At 40.3% G+C, this 19,309-nt stretch overlaps 2 protein-coding genes and 1 non-coding gene across 3 annotated transcripts in view; all 3 read right to left on the reverse strand.

Moving 5' to 3' along the window:
- Nucleotides 1-13,373, reverse strand: part of CPA2 (carboxypeptidase A2) — a 44,403-nt gene extending 31,030 nt beyond the window's left edge. The window contains exon 1 of the mRNA XM_032401566.1: nucleotides 13,332-13,373. The gene's annotated coding sequence lies outside the window, so the exon portion shown is untranslated. The remainder of the gene's footprint in view (nucleotides 1-13,331) is intronic.
- LOC116631165 lies at nucleotides 10,042-10,143 on the reverse strand. Its single transcript, XR_004299112.1, has one exon. It is a non-coding gene; the product is annotated as a U6 spliceosomal RNA (small nuclear RNA).
- Nucleotides 11,173-17,951, reverse strand: SSMEM1 (serine rich single-pass membrane protein 1). Its single transcript, XM_032401569.1, has 3 exons — nucleotides 17,611-17,951; nucleotides 13,332-13,386; nucleotides 11,173-11,741 (listed from the first exon to the last, which is right to left on the reverse strand). The coding sequence occupies exons 1-3, from the start codon at nucleotides 17,791-17,793 to the stop codon at nucleotides 11,248-11,250; spliced, it is 732 nt and encodes a 243-aa protein (XP_032257460.1). The 5' UTR covers nucleotides 17,794-17,951; the 3' UTR covers nucleotides 11,173-11,247.
- Nucleotides 17,952-19,309: the final 1,358 nt, after the last annotated feature.

A 19,309-nucleotide genomic window follows, 5' to 3' on the forward strand; every position in this document is an offset into this window, starting at 1 on the left:
GAGAGCACATGAGAGGGGGGAGGGTAAGAGGGAGAAGCAGACTCTCCGCTGAGCAGGGAGCCCGATGCGGGACTCGATCCAGGGACTCCAGGATCATGACCTGAGCCGAAAGCAGTCGCTTAACCAACTGAGCCACCCAGGCGCCCTATGTGTAACTTTTTTGAGGATCTGCCAAAGTGTGTGCCCGACATTTTTATAGGCATTTTGGAAGACACAGAATTGAAGATAATACCTCGTTCCAAAGAGCTCACAGTTTACAATATATGGGGAGATGAGATAAACATGCATCATTAAAAGTATAATTATAATCTAGCTTATAATTAAGAGACAAACCATGTAGCTCTAAATTAAAAGTGGATCCATAGTCAGACACTCTTAGAGTGGGAAGGGCAGAGAAAAAAAAATATGTACTATTGGGATGCCTTTCCATGTTACTGCATATACTTAGGTTACCAGTAAATACTCATCAATAAGAAACTCAATAAATTATGATATAACTGTACAGTGGAATACTATGTGGACATTAAAAAAATAAGATCGAGGGGCACCTGGGTGGCTCAATCGTTAAGCATCTGCCTTCGGCTCTGGTCATGATCCCAGGGTCCTGGGACAGAGCCCTGCATCGGGCTCCCTGCTCCAGGGGAAGACTGCTTCTCCTCCTTCCACTCCCCCTGTTTGTGTTCCCTCTCTCGCTGTCTCTCTCTCTGTCAAAAGATAAATTTTAAAAAAATCTAAAAAAGAAAAAAGATCTTAGTAGCTAGGCATATTAAAAAAAAAGGATCGATCTTTATGAACTAACATGGAATGGTGTAAAAAATATATGCATAAGCAGAAAAGGCAAGTTGTTGAATAGTGTATATTACAATTCAACTTTTGTAAGAGAAAAAATATTTGTGCAATTATCCCTGGCTATCCAAACTTATTTATTTCTAAATTCAGAGAGCAAGAGTTAAACGATGGGTAGTGAATTCAGATAGTAAAGGATACTAAGTTTTCTGAATGTATTCAGCTCCTGAATTTCAGAGAGCAAATAGTAAGAGTTGGGATGAGGAGAAATAGATCTCAAAATATTTATCTGAATCTATTCAGTTGTTAGGTTTGGAAAGCAAGAGTCAAGCTTATTACATACGTTTACGTACAAAAATGGTCTGGAAATAATATGCACTGAACTGTTAGCAGTAATTATCTTTGGGGCAGAATTTTCTTTCTATTTTAACATAACTGTGTTCTGTGAGTTTCTTACAATGTACCCAAGTACTTCTAATCAGAAAACAACACAATAAAAATGTCATTTTTAAAAAGAAGATTCCAGGAGGCGCCTGGCTGCCTCAGTCGGTAGAGCATGCAACTCTTGATCTCAGGGTCATGAGTTCAAGTCCTATGCTGGGCATGGAGCCTACTTTAAAAAATTAAAATAAACAAATAAATAAATAAAAAGCAGATCCTGGGAACCTGGAAATCTAAGCAGATACAATATTTCAATGAATATCCATAAGTATGTACCTATTTTGTGTGTGTGTGCACATCTGAAAGGATATTTCTGTTGGACCAGTCTTAACAGTAGATTGCTAGGTCACAGAGCATGAGCATTTTTTATATTCCCAGGTTGTCCTCTAAAGAAATTATACCAATTTTCTTTCCCACCAACAGTGTTTTGAAAGGGCCTTCATCCCAATACTGGTATCATCAAACACTGGACCTATGCCGGTCTAAAGTAAGAAAAATACTTTGTTTTCTTTTTTATTTAATTATTTGTGAAGTTGATCATCCTTTTGTGTATCATTTAGAATCATTTAGAGTTCCTCTTCTGTGAACTTTCTATTCATATATTCTGCTGACCATTTTGGTACTAACTTATTTGGCTTTATCTTATTTTAAAAACTCTTTATATACTGGGGATATTAGGGCTTGCCCTAATTTTGTGTTCCAAAAATTTTCCCAGTTTGCCTTTGCCTTTTCACTTTATTTACTGACATTTTCTCTCTCTCTCTCTTTCTCCCCCTCGCTCTCTCTCCAGAAGTTTAAATATTTGTATGCAGTCCAAGTAAAGTCTTTTCTTTTAAGGCTTCTGGATTTTATTTATATTATGCTTGGAAAAGTCTTCCCAACTTTGAGATTAGGAAATTCTTTACTAGTGTTTTTTTCTAGTACTTTTGTGGTTTCCTTGTTTTATCTTTTAATTTTGTTCCATCTGGAATTAATTTTTATGTAAAGAATTAGTTCACATCACCTTTCAGATATATTCTTCAGGAATATGTTTTTCAGCATTTTATACGTGTTCTTTAATTTTTATCTCTCTTTTCCCACAAATGAACAGAGTCAACAGGCTTACGTCCAAATATGTAATTGATACTAAAATCCACCACTTCCAGGATGTCTAATGATTTCCAGCTTTGTCTCCACTGAATTAACCTTATAAAATCTACCCTTCTTATCACTAACATCAACACATTCACTTTACCATGTATAAATGTCAAGGACTAAATATTTGAATAGATGTATAAACATTGATGCACAAAGATATCAATGCCCTTGAAAGTAAACAAATGCAGTTGTTTGAAATGTTCATTCATGACCTCAAGTACAAAAATCGAAGTTCTGGGAGTTTAGGCATATCAATGCATAATGTCCAAAAAATCCAGTTATTTGACCATGAAACATAAGAGGAAGGTTGGGGGTTCATTATAGTCGGATAGGATTGGGGCTATGACAGGGGTCTCAACTGTGGGAACCCAACCTTCCTGGAAGAGCCACAGAAAATGTTACTGAAGCGGTGATCTTTGAGACTGGTCTCAACACTGAGGAGGAGTTCAACATTTGAAGATTTTGTGACTGGCCTTTCAGGTAGAGGAGGCAAGTGTGGGAAGATAGGCTGGAAGGGGCTTCTTAAAGTCCCGAGGCCATCTTTCTCCACACCCCACAACCTCCCCTCACCAAAGGAGGGAAGGATCTAATGTCATACTTATTCTTACTGATTATTTGACCTCGCTCATAATAAAAGTACTGCTCCACCCCTGCATATGCATTTTATACCTTCTTATCTTTCATTGTTTAATAAAAGGCTTTCAGTCAGAAACAAAGCAGATTGGGAGATTTTACAGGAGATAGCCAAATGACCTAACTGAGTCTTTTGTTGGTGTGGGGACCTGGGATACCAGGTGGCCTTGGCGTCTCACCCCCAGAATGCCACTCCTCGCCTGCAGAAGGTGATTTCTCCTTTTTGTCAAGGCCTGGATCCTGCCCTCACACAGGTCATCTTCTTCCACATCCTTCCCCTTGAACTCCCAGCCTTTTTCCCTTTCTTGGTCCAAGCCCCCTACCTCCCACTGAGTCCCAATACACCCAAATCATGATTATTACTGAAAAAAGAATTTTTTTCAATGTTATTTAAAAATTTAATCCTACTTGCTCTACTCCCTGAGCCCCAAGACTCTCACATTGGAAATTAATTAAAAACTTTTAATTCCAGTATTCCCAACTTAGCAATCATCAGTATATACTCCTGAACCTTCTATATGACATGGATTTTCTGCAAAGTGTGTTACGTGTGTTATTCTTTAGGCAGTGATGTGCTGGAGCCGTCTCAGACCGGTTCACCAGAGCCAACGTGCTCATCACTTCCCAACTCCACGTTCACTCATGCCACTTTGGTAGCTGAAATAAGCAATAGTGGGAGTATTTATATCATGCAAATCAGCAAGTGCTACAAAATCAGGGCTTTTAACAATCAGAGCCGATTGTTAAACATTTACCAGCACACCACTGTTTTAATGATTCTTTTGGTTTCCAGTAATAGAAACCCACTTGAGCTAGACTAAGCAAAGAGGGGAAATTATTATAAGAATCTGCTAGTGAAGTGGATGATGCCTGAGTGTGTAAACAAATGGGCCTTAGGAATTAACTGGAACCAGGGACTTGAAAACCATCAGAATTTTCCATCACATCTCTCCACCCTTCTCTGTTGGTTTGACTCTTATCCTTTAGTGACAACCTACTTTCTCTGGTTCCCAAAGTACATGAGGGGAAATGTCAACCCTGAATATCTGCTGTAAGTCCAGTCACCAGAGACTGATCTTTTTCCTGGTCCCAATTCCAAATTCTCAGGAAGGGACTCTGATAGGAAGGAAATCCTACTGAATCCATGCCTGGATGGTGTGAAAGTGGAATGGGAACAGGCAGGATCACACCATACCACACACATGAGAATCATGGGGAAAAGAAACTGGAATTTCTCAGTGATTAATAGCTCTCACCATCATTACAGGCCAAGCCCAGGTCCCATCAAAGGAGCACATGCACCCTATTTGAAGTTATTTCTCTGCCAGGAACTGCTGTAAGGGGCACCTGGGTGGCTCACTCGGTTAAGTGTCCGACTCCTCATTTTGGCTCAGATCATTCTCTCAGGGTTGTGAGATCGAGCCCCGTGTCAGGCTCCGCACTGGGGCATGGAGCCTGCTTGAGATTCTCTCTCTCCCTCTCCCTCTGTCCCTCCCTCCCTCATGCACTCTCTCACTCTCACAAAAAAAAAAAAAGAAAAGGAGCTGTTGTAAGAATCATAAAGGACAAGAAGGTGGCCAAGACCCTGTATCAGCTGCAAGTCACAGAAAAACCAATTTCAAATGGTCAATGGGGTAATTTTCTTGCCCAAAAAGAAGTCCAAAAGAAGGATGTTTCCAGAATTTGTTAATTCAGCAGCTCAGGACCTATTCTCTTCCATCTCTTCCGTATTCTCGCTGGGATGTGTTCAGACCCATACACTTAGGGACACAGATGGCGGTCACCGTTGCAGCCCTCATGTGCAGACTAGACATCAATCACCAAACGAAAAGGGACCATTTCTTTCCTGTGCAGGTCTTTATAAGACTGAAGCAGCTTTTCCCAGAATGCCCCCAACCAGCAAACTTCCCTTTCCAGAATTAGCTCCCATGCCCCTTCATGAACCACCCGTGGACAAAGGAGTGAGGGGAAGAATGCCCCTGAAGAGGTGCAATTGGAGAAGAGATAAGAAGCCCCTGGCCCAAGGCGGCATTTCTCCAAGTCCCTCTGTCCCGCACTCAACTCTCTGACCTGTTAGTCAGTCTTCCTAACTCTGGCTGCAGACCCTTCTTCTGGGACCTGGTTTTTATCTCCCTGCTTCCCTCTCTTGATTTATACTAATTAGCAGCAGAGTTGGCTCCCCGCCTGATATTCTCACTGCTAAATCAAGATTTTGAACACACGAAACTTCATGGTGACAGAAAGCCCTAATAAACGAAGACAATAATAGACAACAGGCCCCAGTAATAAGGCAGCCTGAGGAACCATCTATAAAAGAAGCCAAACTCCCAAGATAAAAGGTAAGAACTAGAAAGGAGCATGGCCTGGGATTATAACAGTTTTGTTTTTTTAAAAAAGCATTTCATGCATGTCCTTTTGTGCACTGAGTTGAAATCTGCAATGAGAAATAAGTTATTCAAAACAGGACAAGTATAATTTTTTTCACAATACATCTATCCTCTGCCAACCCCTCGAGGTCTCTCTAATAACTTCCAGTCTACATACAAAAAAAAAAAAAAAAAAAAAAGCTCAGTCTTCTGTTTTTATCTGTAGCTTTGTGAAATTTAGATATAAGGTGTGGCTCTTCTTTACACTAAAAAGTGCCTATAAATGTGCAGTTCAGTTGATATGTAACAGAGACTAAAAAAATAAATAAATAAAAGGCATTTTCTCCCTTTGTCTCCTTCACCATCCCTGCATGTTTGTGCATAATTTGTGTTTCCTCTTACCCTCCCCTGCACCTCTGTGACCACATGTTCCTGACAGATAGAGAATATCCAGGTGGCCTGGTCCTTGGAAACTTGTCAGATGTTATTCAAAGCAATAAAGAACACATCATACAAGTCTTTGGTATATTGTTACAGGGAAACGCTGTTTAGACTTTACTAATTGGGAATTTGTGATAATTTGAGGAAAGGCTGGCTGAAGTTAACCTTTGTACTATCTATGGGAAAAAAAAAAAAGAGTTCACTGAAGTTCTGAATAGTGTAAACAAGATTGGAAAGGGCATAATTATCTACTTAAAAGAGCCAGTTGTTTTGAAAAGCTTTAGAAGTATCCTTTTACATACAAACAGGGTAATTATGATTTAAACAAAGGCTGGCCTGTTTCTAAGCCTTCTTTGAAATGTCAATTACAAATTACACTTGTTTATTCATCAAGGCAAAACCTAGCCCTGTGTACCAGGCAACAGTTGGTTAGCTGGCTTCCACTTACTCTATTTGAAAATAATAAACCTAAAGTTCTTTTAAAGTAGTATAATTTAATTCAAGCTTCTCACTAATCTAGACAGGTGGCCCATCCTACAGTGTGGGTGAAGATTTACCAAGTCTTTGCATACGACAGTCGGGAATGCACGGAGTGACAAGTGCCTTCACTAACTTAGTGGAAGAGTTGGCTGATACAGAAAATCTCCAAAGAAAGCCACTCCAGAGCGGTGGCTTTTATTTTGTATCTTAACCATAGTAAGAAACACATTTTGCATTGCAACTCAGTCCGCACACCCTGAAATCGAAACAATACTTACCTTTATTATGTACAATGCACTGTTATTTTCTATTTATTTTTTAATAAATGCTAGTCGCAACCGTCTAAATTGATTCCACAATCCATGAACGGGTTGCTGTTTCGGAAACACTGGGATCTGCGGGGAGATAGTTCTCCATCCTGAGAGAAAGGGGTGGGGCTGGGGAAGAGCTGTGGTTGCTCCTGGTTTCCTTGGCAGTCCTCTCTAGCTCTCCACTCACATCCTTGGCCACCAACCTCACTGCTCGAGTCACTACTGCCTCTTGTTCCTGGACACTGCAGAGCTCATTTCTACCCTCACCAGCTTCCAGCCAAGTTTCCAGTCCCCCCAGTTCCCACCCCCCCTTTTCTTTAGAAGACCACCCTGAGTTTCCGCCTGATCTGTGGATAAGCTGGCCGAGCTCACCACGGCAGACGAAGTGAGCTGATGCTGTAAGGCGTCTCCACTCAACAGTGGGCACCCTCCCCAGCTTAACGGCTCCCATCTCTGATTCTTGGCCCCATTTTCCACTAACAGTCCTTCTCTGGTCTCTGGACTCAGTTTGGTATTTGTATCTCCCAAGTTCTTATCTAATTGCTCTCCATTAAGAACATGGATAACGTATTATCATCACGGTAAAAACAACATCTTTGTGGCCAGACAAAACCCAAGACCCAGCTCCCCCACACTCACCGGCTGTGTGACCTTGGGTGGGTCATTTTATTTTCCTGAACCTCAGTTTAATCATCTATAAAATTGGGAAAATATCTATTTTGCAGGCTTGTGAAGGATAATAATCCTTATAAAATACTTACTTCGGTGCCTGGCACATAACAAGCGTTCTCTAAATGTTGCCTATTACCTGTATTATTGTTGCTGTTATTATTGGCTTCTCCCACCAAAACCACACCACTCCTGGAGGGCAGATGCTGGTTCAGAGTTTGAGACTGTGCACCCTATAGACACAGTCCCCGTTCCCCATTCCCCACCCCATCTACAAATACCTTCTGTGTGATACTCTTATTCCTCCCCATATCCATCTCAGTTAGACCCTTGCTTCCATTCCATAGTTCTCTGCATCGCAGTTTGTGACAAGAATTGTGATGCTTGATGTAAGCGGAAAGGGGTCAGTTCTTATCATTTAGCTGCATGAAGGGACCACAGAGAGGAGGCGAGCCCCAGAATTCCATGCCTCCCCTCAAGCAAGCTACCCCAACAGGTTACAACCTTCTACCATGAAAACCAGAGGCAGCCTACTTTATCCCATGCAGCAAGGGGGGACTGACGAAGGGACTGTGTAGCAGCCCAGGGACCCCATCCTGACAGCTCACCCCAGGCTCTGCGTACAAGCAACACCCGGCCACGACTAGTGTTTGCAGCCCTGGATTCATGAACCATCTGCCACCTCACGGGTATTGTTCCTCGCTCAGTAATCCAGTTCCAACGTGCCTGGCTACACTTTTGATCTTCCCCTATGATGTCCTTGCCTTATTCCATTGATTCCATGATTTCTCTCTTTGGCTTTGGATGTCCTCCCACCTGTGTTTGGCCTCTGTTTTGCTTTAATGTACTTACAGATTATCCTAATCTCCTCACATCGATAGCCCCTGGTTTAACTCAATTCTGATTCCTTCTTCTACCCCCTGGCTATCTCCTACCCCCTCAATCTGTTCTAGCTCCATGGACAAGAAAAGTAGCAGTCTGTGATATGACTCTTCAGATAATAATGTCATTGGTTCATATTCTAGATCCATAAGCAAAACATTTGGGGCATGGGTCCTTGCTCTGTTATCTGGAAAATAGTCCTCACCCTCCTTTTCCTGGTGAGATTATATCTGCTTGGACATCACTTATGGCTGTGTGAGAGGTGGTGAGTGACTTACCTTGAAATCAGGATCTTTCATCTTCAGAGAATAATGACTAAGATCATGGTAATTAAGAGCCCAAACTCTGAAGCCGGACATCATGGGTCTAAATCCTGTCCCTGCAACTTGCTATTATAGCTTGAGCTTGGGGTTTTTTGGGGGGGTGGGGGGGGCCTTCTGCCTGAGAGAACAAAGTCAGGGAGGATGACAAGGAGTAAGGGAAGTTCACAGAAAAGTTTGATGCTTGAGGTATCTCTTGAAGTCCTGCTTTTTGCTCATGGCCTCAGACCTGTTCCAATACTCAGGTAATCTGAACAGTCAGACAGACTCCACAAATAAGCTCAAAAATGTCACCCCATGTCCTGGATTCTAGTGGCCTAGTTCCAGTGGTCAGAGCTCCCACATTGCCCCCACCCCACCCAGTTCCCTGTGTTGCAATCAGTTAAGAAAGCTACTATTAGCAGGAGTAACCAAAGTCATAGCTTGTGGTCTCTCTGCCAGCAAGTCATGAAAGTCTTAGTCCTTATTATCAGGCTGCAGTCTTTATCATATTTGTAATACCTAAGTCCTTCCCCAAGACTTAAGCCCTTCTTTGAACTCTAGCCCTGTGACTACAGTCCCTTCTCCTTGCCAGCCAGCCCTCTTCTCTGGAATCGGGGCCTTCTTTTACATCCCAGCTGGGGTTCTGCTATCCATCTGGAGAAGGGTCTCCAGAATGGCCACCCATCTAGTAAGTCCTGCCTGAATACCCCATTGCTGGGCTTCCCACTTACCTGAAAAGCCCAACCCCATGTATGTCTAGATTGCGGCTAACTTTTGATAAAGACTCTGACCCAACTTTAGTCAGGCTCCTCTGAGCCCTCTTTAAGACCAGATCTCAACTTTGGTGTCTGGCCCAGTTTTAGCCAGGATCCTGCTAAGTGAGTTTATTGGGAGCACCCCCACCCTTGATATCTGATCAAGTTTTTCATCCTCTGTCTTTGATGTCTGAGTCCTTGGCTGCCTTTAGCAGGAATCCTGTTAGGTCGGTTTAACAGGAATCCCGCTTCCCTTGATGTCTCTCCTAGTAGTTTTCCATTTTACCCCTTACCCTGCTCCTTGGCTATCAATCACGACCCCTATTACAATAGTCTTTTTCTTTTTAAGGTATGGTTGATAGACTTATTTTCCTTTATAGCACTTTGTGGCATCATTATTTTTTTAACTCTTCAATCTTAACCTTATTGAGTTATAATCCCAACTTTATTGTATAAGTTTAAGGTGTACAACATGATGATTTGATACACATATATATTGTGAAAGATTACCACAATAAGATTAGTTACCACATGCACCATCTCACATGACTGCCATTTTGTTGTGTGTGGTGAGAACATTTTAGGCTTACTCTTAGCAACTTTCAACTAAGTAATTGTAACAGCATTGTTAGCTAGAGTCACCAAGCTGTACATTAGATGACCCAAAACTTACTAATCTGACAGCTGAAAGTTTGGACACTTTGACCAACATTTCCTCATTTTCCCCAGCCCCAGCCCCTGGCAACCACCATTGTATTCTCTGTTTATGTGAGTCTGGCTCGTTTAGATGACACATATAAGTGAGATGATACAGTATTTGTCTTTATCTGACTTATTTAAAAATACGGAATGCTCTACCAATTTGTATGTCAGCCTTGCACAGGAACCACGCTAATCTTCCATTGTTCCAATTTTAGTATACGTACTGCCAAGGGGGGACTATAGTTGTCTTGAATAAAGTCTTCCCTACCATATTTAACAAGTGTCAGAGGCACCTGGGTGGCTCAGTCGGTTAAGCATCTGCCTTCGGCTCAGGTCATGATCCCAGGGTCCTGGGATCGAGCCCCGTGCCGGGCTCCCTGCTCAGGGGGGGTCTGCTTCTCCCTCTCCCCTCTGGTGCTCTCTTCCTTTCTCTTTCTCTCTCAAATAAATAAAATCTAAAAACAAAAAACAAAGGGGCGCCTGGGTGGCTCAGTCAGTTGGGCGTCTGCCTTCGGCTCAGGTCATGATCCTAAGCTCCTGGGATCAAGCCCCGCATTGGGCTCCCTGCTCGGTGGGGAGCCTGCTTCTCCCTCTCCTGCTCCCCCTGCTTGTGCTCTCTCTCTGTCAAATAAATAAATAAAATCTTTAAAAACAAATTAAAAAAACATAAACAAAACAAAACAAAAACAAAAAACAGGTGTCAGAATGATTTTTTCTTTAACATTTGCCATTACCTTTGGACAATAACCAGGTGGACAGCCCACAGCCCAGCCACCCTCTGGGCCATGCTCCCTTCCCTCCTTGCTCTACTCTGGGAATCAGGTATTTTTCCAGGCTCTTGAGTTCTTCCTCCTCACCAATTGTAGCTGACACATATGCAGCAATACAGCTCAGATAGAGTCACCAGAAAATACGGACCTGGAGAATATGGTCCATTCCACGCCAACCACTGTCACCTAATTCACTCAGTCAGTCAATCAAAACATACAAATAAATTTAAATGGTTTCTGAACATAAATATATTTTCAAAGAGCTTCCTTATTTGTATTACAGACATAAACAAAATACATACACTCAAGGAATAACATATGTCTTGTGCTCTTTTGAATTAAAAAATCATAGTAGAAGCAGATCTTTGATGTTCCAATGGTGCCATAAACAAATTCACTGGCCTGTTTTTGGACAAAGGATTATCTGAAATTTTACCTCTTGGGTTTCAAGTATGTTTTTGTTGTTAGAGAGACTTTATTGTAAAAGCTTCCGCACCTAGAGTTCTGGTGATTTTTTGTGTTTTATTCATCTCTTTCATCTGGCTCCAAGTAAGGTAAGGACTTGATAAAATTCAAAATTTACTGAATTTTGTATTAACGTCAGGTACACAATTTTCCTCTTGAATATCTGCCTTCATGTGGGTTACTGAAGTACTTTGAAGGAAATGGCGGGTCAACCATTCATTCGTTCTCATGGCTTTGCAGTGGAGGCAGGGCCTTTCCCTGATTTGGTAACTTCCCACATTCCTTTGCCTCTGAGCTAATTTTCTCTTCTTAATACTAGCTGGTGATGGATGGTGTTCACTTTCACTCTCCTTCCACGAGGAGGCTCCCGAGTTAGATTCTTCACTGTCACACTCAGTAGTATCACTATCGTGTTGGATCTGATTCACCTGGCTGAACTGAGAATGGCGCAGGGCTCGTCTTTGTTCAAGATAGGCATTGACCAAAGCCATTTCTGAGTCAGTTACAGGGGTAAGTTGGCTCTGCTTTGGTTTTTTCATCATTTGTAAAGAGTCCCAGTCACCATCTTTGCTTTGCCGCTTATAGGAAGTGTCTTTGCTCGCTAACAACCAATGAAACAAATCAAGATGTTAGGCATGTCATTGGTTACTGTAACTTCATATTACCTAAGGAAGCCTATGGCATGTGCAGACTCACTCTCGGTTGCCATTTGGCAAGCCACCACTTGTCTTCACTCATTTGCAAGTGTTGGCAGCTGCCTGCATTTTCCAGTACGATACCAAGTCTCCTAGAGATCAGAAGGGTCAAATAGATGCTTGACACATTGCTTTTGAAGCTTTGTGGACCCCTGATATAAGATCAGGGGGGAAAGGTCACCAAGATTTTCCAGAGAAGGACCCTTTTTTCCCTTGCCTTGAAGTCTTAAAGATTCAAGTATGTATGTGAATATGATTTGGGTAGCAGGAAACTAAAGAGGATCTTTTCTTTACACAGTGCTGTGCTATAGTTGTCTTCTACCAGCTAGCTCACAAGAACAGAGGGTTACACTTTAAGGAATTCTGAGATGGTTGTTAAAACACAGCCCATAAGTCAAAATTAAATTATACAAACTTACCATTAAATCCACATATTACACATAAATGTAATAAATATTTGAAACTAAACACTTCCTAATTATTTTATGACATTTTATTAAGAAATAGCTCTCGAAGCTATTTATTTCTGTCGTATCTGGATATTGGAAATACTATGTAATGGCGTGTGACTGTGCGTCTATTCCCAACTCCACTCCAGTAACAACATCATGTTGGTAATTTGAAATCAGTGTGGGCGGGATAAAAATCAATGAGCACCAAAAATCAGGTCTTTTTTTTTTTTAATCAGGTCTTGTTCATGGTTTTGTGGATCATCTAGGCTTAACGTGATAAAAAAACATGTTACGAACATAGATTACACTTAAAAGTGTCATCCTGTAGCCACTACATTGTGAATCACACCCAAAAACGAGGAAATATCCTTCCAGAGTATTCTAAAACGATTATCCAATTCAGCAGAGAAGTCATATCAGTGACAACCAAGGTAAGTTGTAACATACGTCTTCCTGCTTCCTTCATCTTACTCCTTAACTTACAGGAAAATAACATTCATATCAGACTACACTTGTTCATCCATTGCAACCATCAGTTGGCTAAAGATGCAAGGGTCTGGCAGAAGTCATGGAAAAGTGTTTTGCCAAAATTGGCGGTCAAGATGGAATTTACCATAAAGTGTATTATACATTTTGTTACTTGTAAATTGTGTGATATACATCCTTCATATCAGCAACATTTTTTTAAAAAAACACATATATACACATACCCATTTTTGGAGAGCCAGTTGTTAAACATTTACCAGCACACCACTGCTTATAGGTTATTAAAAAGTGTCATATAAAGCTCACAGTCCTGTAGCAACACTAACAATAAAGTTATATGAAAGGCAAGCTGTATGAAGGGAGAATACTTGAGGAATGAAAAGAGAGCTTGAGCTCTACTAAAGGTAGCTAAGCTGTCTTGCGCTAAAGCAAGGAGCCCATCCAAGGGGCCGCCACAGCTCTGGGGAGGCCCTTTAACCACACTCGGTTGTCTGATTTCCACATTCCGCACATATTTCTCTCATCATACTCCAATACCAAATATGCACCAGCTCTCACCTTTACTGACTGAGGTGCTGGTCCCACTGTCTTCATCCTTTTTCTTCTCCGACATCTGTTTCAGAAATACACAGATCAGTAATAGCAATCTCAGTTGGTTGTTTTTCACTTACATAAAACACTGTTGCCCTAGATTCTTGGACAATGTCTAATTTTAAACACTCAGTACAATTCAATAAATTCTTATTGAGTTCCTATTATAGTGATCCTCTCGTCTGCTGCCCACTGGAAGACCAGGCTTTGATAGCAGAGTCTGCCAAAACGTTTTGAACCAAACCAAATGGAACAAAGACTTGAGAGAAAAAAACACTGATGAGGATCTATGGGTTATAAAGTTTTCCCGTACTCACAATGTAAAGAAATATCATTTAAACATCATTTAAAAACAGATTTTATAGTACTGGGATTCATTTTTAATTACTTTGTAAAGGACATTTTATCAGGTCACCTTTTTTGTAACCCTTGAAATCTTTACCAGAGTTCATAAACTTAATATCTCCTAAGTCTTTCAGAAACTTTCCTCCAAAATGCAACCATAACATATTATCTGTGAGTTTGGCAACAAAAAAGAAATGGATTTCTTTGAACAGTTCCAATTTCAAATATCCTAGCCCAATACTCCATAAATAAATTTGTCCCATTGTTCAGATCAGTGTCCCATTTTTTGATGCTGAACATGATTTTGCTAAAATATAAATATAAAGCAACTCTTTCAAAATACATCAAAACTTTAGAAATACTCGTAATACTTTTGACACATAATAATTCTTACTAGGAATCTATCACCAGGAAATAACCCCTCAAAGAGAGAAAACTTTGTGCACAAAAATAATCTCAGTGTAATTAGGATAATATAAAATTCAAAAATCAAAGTAGGCAATGGTTAAATAAATTATGGTACAATCATAATATATAGTTGTAAAAATTATTATAAGAAAAGCACATCTCAACATGAGGAAATACACGTTATACTATTAAGTTAAAAATCAAGAGGGGCGCCTGGGTGGCTCAGTCGTTAAGCGTCTGCCTTCGGCTCAGGTCGTGATCCCAGGGTCCTGGGATCGAGCCCCACATAGGGCTCCCTGCTCCATGGGAAGCCTGCTTCTCCCTCTCCCACTCCCCCTGCTTGTGTTCCCTCTCTCGCTGTGTCTCTCTCTGTCAAATAAATAAAATCTTTAAAAAAAAAAAAAAATCAAGATGCAAATTTGTATATGCAGTATAATCACTAGCTAGCTAAAAATATGAAAAGACTTTAAACAATGTAGACAAGTGTTAGCAATGGTTGACTGTGAGTGAAACAGTGATATTTTTCCTTTTAACTTTTCAGGTTGTCTACAATTGGGGAAAAAATGAATTTTTATAGAAAGTCAAACTCCCTTTGGGTTGAAAATGCCATACGTGGGTATTCATAACTACAATCGAGGATCCTTGGCCCATTCTTTTCTTAATATCTGATCTCTACAACAGCAGGTAAGTATCTTTAATGAGGTACCTCTCTGCTTTTTGGGTTACTGCAAACGTTCTCTGAAAACCTTAAGAGTAGAATCCTCTTTTGAGATATCTTTCCTTTAACAATGATGGGGGGGGGCTTATTTTAAATTTAATACTTATAGAGTTAATTATTAAATGATTAGAAGTTTATCCACAAAAGTTCATAGTAGTTGGTTATTTCCATGTAATCTGGAGCGGTTTTTTCTCATTTTTTGTACTTTCCTATAATTTCGACGTTTTCTATAATGCATACTTTTGTAATGGGCAGGGAGAAATGTTTAAAAACATTTATTAGGTTTACATCATTTTTACGGAAAGCTTCCATATTTGACTTGATGTCAAATCAAAATATAATCCCCAAATCAAAAGATTTTGCATCAAGCTAAGTGGAATCGCATGAACTGTGGTTACCAAAAGCATTTTATTAACTATCTGTGTGTGACTCAGTGAGTGAAAACATCAGCAGGGCCTGCCCTGAGGAGTAGGCGAGAACAGTGGAGAGATCTAGGTATGGCTCTGCCTTGAGCCATGGCACAGGTCTGCAGTTTTAACAACAATTCACTTGACACCTCCTAAAGCTCAGTTTCCACATATGCAAAATGAGAAGCTTGGACCAGTATTGTTTGGAAAAATACCAGCACTAGAAGTCTGAATAAACACTAAACAAACATATAAGCTAAATATAGTATTTATAGTGTCTGAAAGCAAAAGGGTGAATGCATCTTAAAGAGTGGCAAATCCAGAGGAAATCAGTGTGCTTCACGTTTGAGGATAATTACCACCACATTTCCATCACGCTTTTACCATTACTTCAAGGTTTGTAAATAAAGGCTCATAGTTTAGCAGAGAAAATGAAGTTCAAAGTGAAAGAAAAATTCCATCCTCCTTGACTAGCTCTCATATGGTTCTCAGATTTCAAATCTGGGACCCTTCACAAGAAGCGGTTCAGCCGATTGTAACTGCCATAGGGGTACAAAGTGAAAGACGAAACCTCTAAGATAATTAAGGTTTTAATCAGCACTGAATAGATTTAATTCAACATTTCAGCTATGCTTTGAAGCAAATGAATTACATGGCAGGAAACCTGGGTCTATTTCTCCTCCATCACTAACCACTTGTGTGACATTGGACAAGTCACTTAATTTCTTTGGGTCTTATTTAAAAAAAAAAAAAAAAAAGGAGGGATACTGGTATCTTACTTGCCTACAAAAAGGAGGCTGGACTGCATGCTGTCTTAGGTTCTTGAAGCTCAGACTCTATGATTCCAAAGAGCTGATGCAAGCAAAGGAGCAGAAGAATAACTTAGACCTCTTAAGTGGTCTTCATGATGAAATTGCCAGGAATCAATTTCAATTTTTTTGTTAATTTTCTAAAATAGCTTTTCTGGCCAATCCAGACAAATTCAATATACTTAGCTAGGGAGTCTAGGACACATATAAGGGATCACTATTCTAAATCTCCTTTTGGCAAAGTATCTACTTTAAGAAGCATTTAGACTTTAGATGGAACTTCTTCTTAGGGGGAAGACATGGTGAGGGGAAGAGTCTTTGATTATTATAATGGAACCCAGCTGGCATAGACATAACAAAACTCCTCCTTTCCATCTAGAGTTGATACAGCACTCAAGTCTAGCTGACCATTGCCAGGCCAGCGCTCTGGCTATAATGCCAAATGATGGTGGTTTGATTAATCATCAGCCTGGTATTAATGGCCAGCAAGGACTCCATGTCAGCAATTTATAAGAGCTCAGTTACTCATAATATGTTGGAGATTAACAGTCCTGAAAAACTGGGCTATCTCATTCCTAAGAGGATGGCATTTTCTTCTGCTAGTAGGTGGTCTAAAGTGGTGACTTTTGTTCTGTTTAGTTTAGTTTAGTTCTGCATCTTATCTTTCAGGAGAGTACATTGCTTCATTCTAAAAGCTCCCAAATCCTACAACATGTATTCTATAAATATGACAACTTTTGTATCTTTGATTAGAATTACGTGGCTACAGGGCGCCTAGGTGGCTCAGTTGGTTAAGCGACTGCCTTCGGCTCAGGTCATGATCCCAGAGTCCCGGGATCGAGTCCCACATCGGGCTCCCTGCTCGGCGGGGAGTCTGCTTCTCCCTCTAACCCTACCCCCTCTTGCGCTCTCTCTCACTCTCTCTCTCTCTCTCTAATAAATAAATAAATAAATAAAAAGAAGAAATTGCCTCTCAAAATTTAAAAAAAAAAAAAAAAAAAGAATTACGTGGCTACAAAAGGAATTTGGAGGTCATTTACCAGTAGGGAAGTTTATCCCAGCATTACACAGGCTATGGACAAACTGCAAACAACCTAAATGTCTCAGAATTGCAGATTTGTTATGGTGCAACCACAAGGCAAAATTATGCAGTCATTAAGAGTGCTGCTGTGTGAATATGATTTGAGGAAGTGTTACAATATAATATTAAGTTTTTAAAAAGCAGGATATGAAAATATATACAATGCAATACCAACCATGTAAGATCAAAGACAGATTGAGAGAAATATACGGAGATAGAGAAAAAGACAAAAAAACTAGAATATTACTCCAAAATATTAACAACGGCTATCTCTAGGAAATAGGATTATAGTAGTTTAAATTTTCTTCTTCATCCTTTTCTGTATTCTTGGATGCTCTAGAACGAGATTGCATTATTTTTAAAACTAGAAAACAAACTTTTAAAAAAGTAGTTTGATCGAAGTAAAGTGAATTTATTTTATGGAATATCCCCTATGATAGAGTAAACATATTATTTTAAATGAAATAGGATATCCTACCCAGACAGAAGCCCGAGAGAAGAACATCAGGACCAATATAATGACAAAATACCAAAGCAGGAAGTTCCCTATTGCCCCGCAAGAGTCATCCTTCCGGCATTCATATTCCTGACTTGGGATGGTAAAACTTAAAGGTATGGGGGGAGGATCCACCTCCCAAAATAAGGAAAAAAGGTCTCCCATGATGGCTTCTTGCTTTGAAAATAAAGCATGCTCAAAAGAATGAAGATGACCGAGTACTTCACTCCATGTATATGACAATTTCCTTGGCAACCTATTGTGACATACACTTCAGTAACTGTGACAGGAACTGACAAACACTTCTTGGATTTCTAAGTTTTTGGAAGATTTACCTAAATTATTTCTATGAAAGTTTATGGTATTTCCCTCATACATCAAAAGGGTGCACTCTACCTTACTCTTTATTTTCCTGAAACTTGTACATACTGTATTTTCTTTAAATTTTAATGTCTGTAAAATCTAAGACTCTGAGGTATCCATTCTTTTTTTTTCAGTCTCTTCGTATGTATCATATCACTGTAAATTGACATGCATACCATCTAACATGTTATAGACTGAACTGCGTTCCCCCAAATTCATATGTTGAATGAATAACCCCCAATTTGACGATAACCAGAGATAAGGTCTTTAAAGAGATAATTAAGGTTAAAGAGGTCATACAGATAGGGCCCTAATCCAATATGACTGATGTCCTTATAATAAGAGAAAGAGACACCCCAGGGGTGTGTGGACAGAGGAAAAAAAGGCCATGTGAGGACACAGAAGGCCGCCATCTTCAAGCCAAGGAAGAGGCCTCAGGAGAAACCAATTTTGCTGGTGCCTTGGTCTTGGACTTTCAACCTGCAAAACTGTGAAAAAATAAATTTTTTTTGTTTAAGCCACCCAGTCCGTGGTATTTTTTATGGTAACCCTTGCAAACTAATACATAATGCCAGTTAGCAAAACACTATATATAACAGTGTTCCTTCTTAAGCCTTCAATAAGTGCACAGTAACTTAAGGACATTAAGAGGAAATAAAGATGTGTCTGTTGTAGGGGTGCCTAGGTGGCCCAGTCTGTTAAGCCTCCGATTCTTTATCCCAGCTCAGGTCTTGATCTCAGGTTGTGAGTTCAGGCCCAGCTTGGGCTCCATGCTAAGCACGGAGCCTACTTAAAATAAAGAGAAAAAAAAAAAAAGATGTGTCAGTTTCTTAGGAAAGAGCTATGAGGTGGGGAGGAATCTGGTATTCTAATTTTGACTGTACACTGAAGCCCTTCACTTTGAACAATTTTCGAGTTAGTTCATCTCTGAATCTAAAACTAGAGCAAAACACCATTGCTGCTAAGGCATTCTTAAAAATTATTAAAATCACAGTAGTAAAAAATCTGTTAGATCTTTAAGAGCATAGCATACCTGCCGATTCCATTAATATACAATACCATGAGGAAACTTAATTTTCTTCTATTTGACCTTAGGAGCATCTTAGGAAAAATTTTGGTCATTGACACGTACATGATGTAACAATCCACTAGCTTATTGTGAAAAGGCGTGATGTTTTCATTAGGGTACCATTTCTCCACACCCCAATGGCGGGTCCCCACGCCCTGCTCCTCGTGGCTGTTGGCCCGTGCCTTAGGCCTGCATCGTCTCGTCCAGGAAGCTCGCCAGGAGCCTGCCAGTCTCACCCCCTCCAGGCTC

The sequence above is a fragment of the Phoca vitulina genome, unplaced genomic scaffold (genome assembly GCF_004348235.1).
Source record: "Phoca vitulina isolate PV1807 unplaced genomic scaffold, GSC_HSeal_1.0 scaffold4, whole genome shotgun sequence".
NCBI lineage: Eukaryota > Metazoa > Chordata > Mammalia > Carnivora > Phocidae > Phoca > Phoca vitulina.